General features: G+C 50.6%; 1 protein-coding gene across 1 annotated transcript; it reads left to right on the forward strand.

Annotated features, from left to right (window-relative positions):
• Positions 1-1,250: 1,250 nt before the first annotated feature.
• Positions 1,251-8,049, forward strand: FMOD (fibromodulin). The gene is made up of 2 exons (XM_004375265.1): positions 1,251-2,234; positions 7,791-8,049. The coding sequence occupies exons 1-2, from the start codon at positions 1,256-1,258 to the stop codon at positions 7,940-7,942; spliced, it is 1,131 nt and encodes a 376-aa protein (XP_004375322.1). The 5' UTR covers positions 1,251-1,255; the 3' UTR covers positions 7,943-8,049.
• The last annotated feature ends 1,211 nt before the right edge of the window (positions 8,050-9,260 follow it).

Raw genomic sequence — 9,260 nt, forward strand, 5'->3', positions numbered from 1 at the left:
ATCCGAGTAGGGTACCCAGGCCTGATATGCCACCCCTGGTCCTTCTTCTTCCATACTTTCAGTTTCTCTCACAAATGACACTAAATCCCACATTTCTCTCCAAGTCTGCCCTTTCTCATCTCACTAGCACAGCAAGCTCAAAGGCAACAGGCTTCCCAGCAATGTGGGGGGCCTACATGTGGAGCCTGGAAATCCAGGTGTCCTCATTTGGAGCAGGGAGCTTGCAATGGGAGAGGGGATGCCAGAACCCCACCCTAAGCCACTTTCCCTTAGGTATACACAAGAGTCTCCAATCCTGGTGCAGATTTTGGTGTTTCTCATTCATTTCTCTTGGCCCGTGTGGCTCTTGTATGCCTATGGTGGAGCCTGAGGAGCACTAGCACTTCCGAGACACCACAGAAGACAGAGAAGTGGGCTAATTCAGGCTCCATGCACTCAGCACTTGCTCTAGAAGACAGGTGCCATGCCTCGGAGCCAGTGTCCCCAGTCTGCAGGGGAAATGTAACTGTTATAGGAAGATGCTGTACCAGCCAAGGTGCACGTGTAGCCACTAACTGCTAATCAGAGTTTTTTCACCCAGCAAGCTGTTATAGATGATGGGACTTGGCGGGTACCCCAAACCCTGTGGTGGCTGCAGAGTGACCACACACCCCCACCAAAGACTGAAAACCAAAAGTCCCCAGGCTGCCGAAGAGACCCAAAGATCTTCCAGAAATAGTTCAGACTGTCTTTGAAGTCTCAAGCCACTCTTAGAGGTTGCCCCAGATCTGGAAAGAGCCAGAGGGCTTTTCCCTTGGACTCTTGAGAATATGCCTTCCCTGGGGAGTCCAGCTGGATTTGAATTCAGGCCTGACGAGAACTCCCTACCTCTACCACCCCAAGGATTGTTGTGGTCTTTCCAGCTGCCCCAACAGGACCTCTGGGTTCGTAGAGGCTCCTAAAGATCTGCCCCTCCAAAAAAATGAAGCCCCTCCACTATTCAGATTCTTTCTAGTCTAAGACTATTTCTGTGACTCTACGATCAGTGGAAAATGTACTAGTCACCCAGCTTACTCCAAATAGCCAAGGTCTAGCTAGACCACACATGTGGAACCCACACTGGGAGGAGGCCCCAAACAAGTGGGAGATAAGGCTTCTGCTCTCAGGTGCTTGAGGCTGAAGTCAGATCTGCCCAGCTCTCAGCCTCGGGCTTGTCTTCTCTGCCTCACTAATGCCTGCTTGCTCTGTTCTCTCTCTCTTCTTGCAGAGAGACAAAATGCAGTGGGCCTCCCTCCTGCTGCTGGCAGGGCTCTGCTCCCTCTCCCTGGCCCAGTACGACGAAGATACCCCCTGGTGGTTCCACTACCTCCGCAGCCAGCAGTCCACCTACTATGATCCCTATGACCCTTACCCTTATGAGCCCTATGAGCCTTATCCCTATGGGGTGGAAGAAGGCCCAGCCTATGCCTATGGCTCTCCACCCCCACCAGCGCCTCGCGACTGCCCCCAGGAGTGCGACTGCCCACCCAACTTCCCCACAGCCATGTACTGTGACAACCGCAACCTCAAATACCTGCCCTTCGTCCCCTCCCGCATGAAGTACGTCTACTTCCAGAACAACCAGATCTCCTCCATCCAGGAAGGTGTCTTCGACAATGCCACTGGGCTGCTCTGGATTGCTCTCCATGGCAACCAGATCACCAGTGATAAAGTGGGGAAGAAGGTCTTTTCCAAGCTGAGGCACCTGGAGAGACTGTACCTGGACCACAACAACCTGACCCGGATGCCCGGTCCACTGCCTCGATCCCTGAGGGAGCTCCATCTTGACCACAACCAGATCACCCGGGTCCCCAGCAACGCTCTGGAGGGGCTGGAGAACCTTACCGCCTTGTACCTCCAAAACAATGAGATCCAGGAAGTGAGCAGTGCAATGAAGGGCCTCCAGTCACTGATCTTGCTGGACCTGAGTAACAACCACCTTCGAAAGGTGCCTGATGGGCTGCCCTCGGCCCTTGAGCAGCTATACCTGGAGCACAACAACATCAACACCGTCCCTGACAACTACTTCCGGGGCTCGCCCAAGTTGCTCTATGTGCGACTGTCTCACAACAGCCTCACCAACAGTGGGCTGGCCTCCAACACCTTCAATGCCAGCAGCATCCTTGAGCTTGACCTCTCCTACAACCAGTTACAGAAGATCCCCCCAGTCAACACCAACCTGGAGAACCTCTACCTCCAAGGCAATAGGATCAATGGTGAGACCTTGACACAGGGCGGGGGGAGGGGCTGTCTGTTTCATTTGAAAGACCCTGTTCTGGAGCCATGGTGGCGCAGTAGTTAAGAGCTCAGCTGCTAACCAAAAGGTTGGCAGTTCAAATCCACCAGCTGCTCCTTGGAAACCCTATGGGCCACTTCTACTCTGTCCTATAGGATCGCTATGAGTCAGAATTGACTCCATGGCAATGGGTTTGGGGTTTTTTTGTTGTTGTTGTTTGTTCTGAGTGCTAGGAGCCCTGGTGGCACAGTGGTTAAGTGCTCGGCTAGTAACCAAAAGTTTGATGATTTGAACCCACCAACGGCTCCCTGGGAGAAAGATGTGTGGCAGTCTGCTTGTATAAAGATTGCAGCCTTGGAAACCCTGAGGGGCAGTTCTCCTCTGTCCTTCAGGGTCGTTATGAGTCAGCATCGACTCGACTGCAACGGGTTTGGGTTTTTTTGTTTGTGTGTCTATTCTGAGTGCTAATGGGAATACAAAAGAGAGAGACCAAGCCATACGCCTGCGCTTGAGGTACAAAATAGCTACACTTAAACAGAGGCGCTAGGAAAACTCAGTGGAGAGGGCTGGTATGGGAGAAGACGTCCCGGGAGAGGTAAGTTTCAGTCTAGGTCTTGAGAGATAAGTGGGTATGGATTAGAGGAAAACAGGACAAAGGCAATCTGGGATGGGGAATCGCCACAAAGGAACCAGTCACTTCGCAGATCACCTCTAGGGGCAACCCAGAAATGTGTGTCTGAGAAGAAGGGGTCGTGTTTAGGAGCAGCGGAAGATGAGTTTGGAGACCTTGGGAGGAGGCAGTTGACAACATCAGGGATTTAAGTTTAAACTTCCAGGGAGGAAGGTGGGCTGCTGAGAAATCGTGGTGTCAGTACCTTCTTACTGACCCAGATGAGGATGATGTCTGTTTCCACATGATCCCCTCCTGCCTCTATAGCCTGGCCTTGTGTTTGGGTATTTATTTATTTGTCGAACATGACAGCTGGTAGAGAAAAAACGTGCAGCCTCTCAAAGCTGAATGTGGTACTTGTTTCGGTCCGTTCTCCCTGGAGTACAAGGAGCCCCTGGTGGCTAGGATCTGACCCCCACACAGCCTTGAGGGTGGGGGTGCACTGGGCTTCTTCTTTTCCAAGCATTTCCCTGTAAATGCCTAAAGGAACCAAACGGGCTGCTTCTCTGCGAAGAACTAAAATATTCATTTCAGATGGAATTATCTAGTTGCTTTTCAGCTCCCTCTCCTCTCAGGGTCTTGTGTTCAGAACGCGCTTACATGACCCCAGGGCCTCTGATGTCTTTATCCCAGCTGGAGGGTACTAAGCCAGCATTTAACCTTCCTCCTCCTGGCAACAAAGCCCTCCTCTCTTTGGGGAAAGGAGGACTCATTAAGGACCACGGGGCAACCGGCTTCGAAGCAGAGCCTGCTGAGAGCGAACGGCAGCATCAAAGCCCCAGGAGGGACAGTCATCATCCTCTCCCTCTCGATTCTCTCCCTGTATTCCGAGAGCAGATCAGTCAGTTAGCAAGATGTTAACATGCTGGACAGCCCTCCCCGGGTGACAGAGGCACCAACCCCAGAGGACGTTACAGGAGGTGACGGGTGGCGGGGGTGGGGGCGGGCAGCGTGCAGTCTGGTCCTCGAGCTGGAAGAGCAAGACACATCATGTACAATCTGATCTGTTTATATTTAAAGCCTCTCTTTCTTTGGGGTCTTCTTAGTCCTGGGTTGTTTTTCGTTCTTCTCTAAGACGTCTCTAAGATGCTATGTGCTGCAAAGGGTTAGACGTTTATTCATGGCTGCCTACCATCCCACCCAAAAGTCACCACTCCACCTGCCTCCCACTCTGATCTCAGGAGGACTATCACAACAGAAATGTCATAGTGTATTCCACACGTCGTCAAAGTGTGCCCCTGAAATGGGACAGTAGAGAGCAGCTGCCACAGGAGAGGACACGTTAGTGACTGCCTCACCGTACAACCAGAGAAGCATGGGGTAGGAAGGGCTTCATCTCCGCATCTGGCCACCTGTCTGCCTCCAAGCAAACCAGACTTGCCACTCAAACACAGCGTGCTCCATTTCTCCCAAAAGCTCTTCCAAAATAAAATTACTTTAGTAAAGTGTCTGAACACCTTGCAAGAAAGTTCTCCCTTAAGCCAAACAACCTAAAAATTTCCAGTGTCTACCCCAAATTCCTTCTTCTGCAATTTAAGCCAAATCCCCTTTATTTCCTTGTCATTTTAGCCTCTCACTGATTCTTCTCTTTAGGCAAAACAGCACCAACTCCTTATTTTTCTTAAACTAGTGAATTAATGCATGTGAAGTGCTTGGCCTGGCACAGAATTACGTGATACCTGACAGTATTATTGGGGAGCCCTAGTGTCGCAGTGGTTAAGAGCTCGGCTGCTAACTAAAAGGTCAAATCCACCAGCAGCTCCTTGGAAACCCTGTGGGGCAGTTCTACTCTGTCCTGTAGGGTTGCTATGAGTTGGAATTGACTCGACAGCAATGGGTTATTAGTATTATTAGTTTTGTTTTTTTTTTTCTCATTGCCATTTTGAAGTTGATAGGTACAGCTTTTTGCATTGCAAAGATGGGGAAAGTGAGACACAGAGAAGGCAAGTCTCAAAGTCATCCAGATGTGTAGTACAAAACCCTACCTACAATATCAAAGGACCTGGGGCTAGGAGGGAGTCCCCAGCTGCGCGGTACAGATGGTGAACTTGCTCAGCTGCCAACCAAAAGCTTGGAGGCAGAGATGCCTCAGATAAAAGGCCTGGTGATCTACTTCCAAAAAACCAGCCATTGAAAACCCTGCAGGGTATGTTCTACTCTGACACACACGGGGTCACCATGAGTCGGAATTAACTTAACGACAACTGGTAGAACTGGGCTTCTCTGACTGGGAATGGTGAGGAATACCTCTCTGATTCAGACTACCAGCAAAAAATACAGCTCCCCCAAGCTCAGCCCCCACTTCTGGGGCAAATGTGAGGATGTCTCCCTGCACAGTAAGTTAGGGACTTGAGAGAGTGGAGGGGAGATGAAGGTGGGATCAAAGCAACCCTCCGAAGGAGGAGCTAACAGAACAGGAGCTAAGGGGAATGAGGCACGGTCTCTCCCTCCCCCTCCCTTCGCCATCACTGTCTCCCTCAGTTTTTCCAGCCTGGCAACAGCAAGGGAACAACACAGCTCGCAATGTTATTCTGAAGCTATGGGATCCAGTATGGAGCAGGGCGGGTACACCAGGAGGAATTTGGAAAGACTTATGTCAGTATTTAATCTGGGCTGGAAAATAATTCTCAGTGCGTCCAAACAGAAGCCCTGTCCTATTCATGAGCATGGGCAAGACAAACGGGGGCTTATGGTGCCAGCAAGTGGACAGAATCTATCCACGCTGGGTATCTAACTGCCCACAAGGATACCCTGTGGTGTACATCTACACAGTTGGGATCCAGGATTTTAGCAGAGAGCTTCCAGGCTGGGATAGAGAATCTATCACTGAACTTCTAGCTCAGTCTCAAATAGAGTTAGAAGCAATATTTAAACTGCGCCACTTCAGTTCTTGTCCCAGATGCCATAGACCCAGTCCCGGGCCTCTGCTCTGCCCCCAATCTCCCCACTCAGAAGCCATTTCATCTACTCCCTGCAACCAGAAGGAAACATCCAGAGCATTCCAGATATTCTACACCACTCCGAATACTCTCCAAAGAATGGTATTTCCCAGTCTCCCCCAGTCTTCCCAGTATCTAATTATCCTCTGGGCCTGAGTATTCTGTCTTATGTTTGAGTACAAGTTCATGTGCTACAGCTTCACCCCATCTCATCTTGGTGAGTTCTTAACAGAGACTGGAAACAACTGAACTCCCCCTTACTGAATGTTTTATTTTCTAAATGATTAATGCTAATTTTAAAACATTTTTGTATCAGCCTATTTAAGCTCTCCATACTGTTTTCTTTGGAACCTTTATTTTCATACCCATAACCTCCCCCAAGGAGCTCTGGTGGCACAACGGTTAAGTGCTCAGCTGCTAACCGAAAGGTTGGTGGTTTGAAGCCATCCAGGGGCTCCTCAGGAGAAAGACCTGGCAATCTGTTTCTGTAAAGATTACAGCCTAGGAAATCTAGTGGGGTAGTTCTGCTCCATCACATGGGGTCACCATGAGTCGGAATCGACTTGAAATCACCTAACAACAACAGCCCCTCCCATGGTGGAGTCTCCATGGTCACCCCTAGGAAGAAAATTAGCACAGCCTTCCTCCTACTCCTGCCCAGCTCCACAGTGAAGTACAACTCCTGACCACTGTTGCAAGCTGAGGTATATCTCTGGTGGAAGCAAAGGCAAGCTGCGGCTCCTGGGCTGCCCAAGTGTTAAAGCTGCTAGGGACGGAGACGTGTATGATTCCACCCTCAAGACTTCATGAGTAACTTCTTCCAAACCCACTTTGCAGAGAATGACAAGGGGAATTTTCCTGAAACCCTCACTTACCACATTGAAGGCACTCTTTAGAGGTTTCAGCAGTTTTCAATGCTGACTTTTGCCGTCCCTGCTAGAGTTTTAGCTAAGTTCTTGGTTATTTCCTTAAAAAGTTACTGATCCAGTAGACGTGAGATAGGGTTGGTTGACTGAGCCAAGACAGCAACTAGTTTGTTCAACTGAGGACAACCAGAGGGAGAAAAGGGTGAATGGCAGCAGAGAGCTTTATTCTAAAACCAGAAAAAAAAAAAAAAAGAAACCTCCTGTAGTTTCTGTCAGGATTGCATGTTTGAGGGAAAATCTTCAAAACCCGGCACTTCTTTGGAGATTTAAGGAAGGGGGTAGAGCGTAATTACATTAAATGCAGGAGGCAGGGGAATTGTGTCTTTGGTTTTTGAGGTTCATAGCGCCCCAGTGGTCTCTGAATTTCCAGTCTCTTTCACGTCAAAGTCGTGCTCACTTCTCTGGCTGCACTCAGCCGAATGGAGACACGCAACCCCGTCAAAGCTCTGGCACTCCAAGATGCTTGTCTCTCAGCCCAGGCTTTCTCTCTTTAATTTGCTGCCACTTTCTCTATCTGCAAAGTGGCAGGAGATAGTCAAGACTTAAGGCCCGCCATTTCCCCAGCCTTCTATCTCATAGCAGCAACTGAGCAAAGCGCCTTCTATTTGAAAAGCAGTGAAGTACCCAAAACTGTTGGGGTTGATCTTTGGCTACCCTCTGCTTCCCCCTGCTGGCCACAGACGGAAAAAGAGCGGGTCCTGGGTGGAAGGACATTCAAGGGCATTCAAGGATCTGCAGAGTAACGCACAGGTTGCGCCTCTGGTGAAGAGGCGGACCTGGCGATGCAGGCAGTCTTCTCACTAACCCGAGTTCTGCCCCCTAATGGTGCAAATCGGTATGACTCCAATCCTGGAAAATGCCTGCACCCGCGAGTGCGAGTGCTACCCTTGTATCAGGAGTGTTTATCCAAGCAGTTTCTCAGAGGCTGTTTGGCCTCGCTATGAATCTGGATCCCTGATCTCGGCTTCTCCCCACCCTCCCCGCCCCTCTTGTCTCCACAGAGTTCTCCATCAGTAGCTTCTGTACCGTGGTGGACGTCATGAACTTCTCCAAGCTCCAAGTGCTGCGCCTGGACGGAAACGAGATCCGGCGCAGCGCGGTGCCCGCGGACGCGCCGCTCTGCCTGCGCGTCGCCAGCCTCATTGAGATCTGAGCAGCCCTCGCACTGAGCGCGGACCGCAGAGCCCCCACTGCCCCATTTGCATTTGGCTTGATGGTTTGGTTTGGCTTTTGCTGGACGGTCTGGGATAGACCTTGGGATAGAACTCCACAGGCTCCCTCTTTATTCTTCTTCCCTGTAGGCAGGTTTACTGGGATCAAGGGGACAGGCAGCCTTCTGCTGAGGGACACAGGTGGAAGCTCTCTCCTTCCGGGGCAGACGTGAGGTGGAAGCACTTATCTCCAGAAGGCCCAACCCCAGAAGCCCCACTACCCATAAATTCTTCCCAGTGATCTGGTGTCAGAACTTTTTAAATGTGGCTTGGGCTGTAGTACATACCCGTGCTTTGCTAACCATTCCTAACCCTCTCTGTGAGCAACTTGAGAGCTCCCACGTGCTGGCTGGTGGCGCAGCTCCTCTGGGTTCCCTCTCGTTGCTCCTCAGAATATACCTCTTGCCCAGCTGCCTCCTCCTAATCCACCTCATCCACTCAGCCTTCCTCCACAGACGCCTCTTCTGTGCCTTAGGCAGAGGCAGGAAATCTCGAGGCATGTGGGCATCCACCCAGACACCTGTGCAGAGAACCCCCACTTTCGTCTGAGTTTGGAAGGATACCAACAGTCACCTCTACGCCTCCCTAACCTCACTCCTTGAAAGCCACTAGATTGGATGTCACCAGCATGATGACAATCTTCATGGCCTGAGGTGGGAGGGGGCAGCCAACCTTAGGCTTAGATAAATTCATGGGGCTGTACTCTCCCATCGGGGCAGCTCTTTGAAGGTGGATCAGACTTTGAATGAGGAAAGGTAAGCTTTGCTTGTTGTCAGTATCCATAATGCTGGAGAACACACCTTACATTGGCTGACCTGAGGAAGCAGCCCAGGAGTTCATACTTGCCAACACTTGCCCTACATTCCCAGCAGCATCCTCAAAGGTGGAGGCCATGTGGTTTTCAAACCATGAACAAGTTAGTTTCACCTCTCCTTTTATCCAAGCAGAAATCTCCTATCTCCTGAAGGAAGAGACAGGCCCCCACCAGCCCTGGACCTGCCTGCTAGTTCAAAGCAGGAGAGTGTGGTTAATCAATATTTAGTGATTTGTCCTAAGGCCAGAGTTAAAAGTCTGACTGGACATGCTCACTGGGGCTCGTGAAGCCCAGGCCAGGCACCCAATCTTGCCTGGGCTGGGCATGAAGCCCTCTGCTCTCACATCTCTGAGCTGCACCTTCAGTAATGAAGATGCCTGTTGCTTTATAATTGGAGTGGAAAGTAATTAGTTCTATCCATTTCTGAAAGGTAATGTTGGTTGCAG

The sequence above is a fragment of the Trichechus manatus genome, unplaced genomic scaffold (genome assembly GCF_000243295.1).
Source record: "Trichechus manatus latirostris isolate Lorelei unplaced genomic scaffold, TriManLat1.0 scaffold00035, whole genome shotgun sequence".
In the NCBI taxonomy this organism is placed as follows: domain Eukaryota; kingdom Metazoa; phylum Chordata; class Mammalia; order Sirenia; family Trichechidae; genus Trichechus; species Trichechus manatus.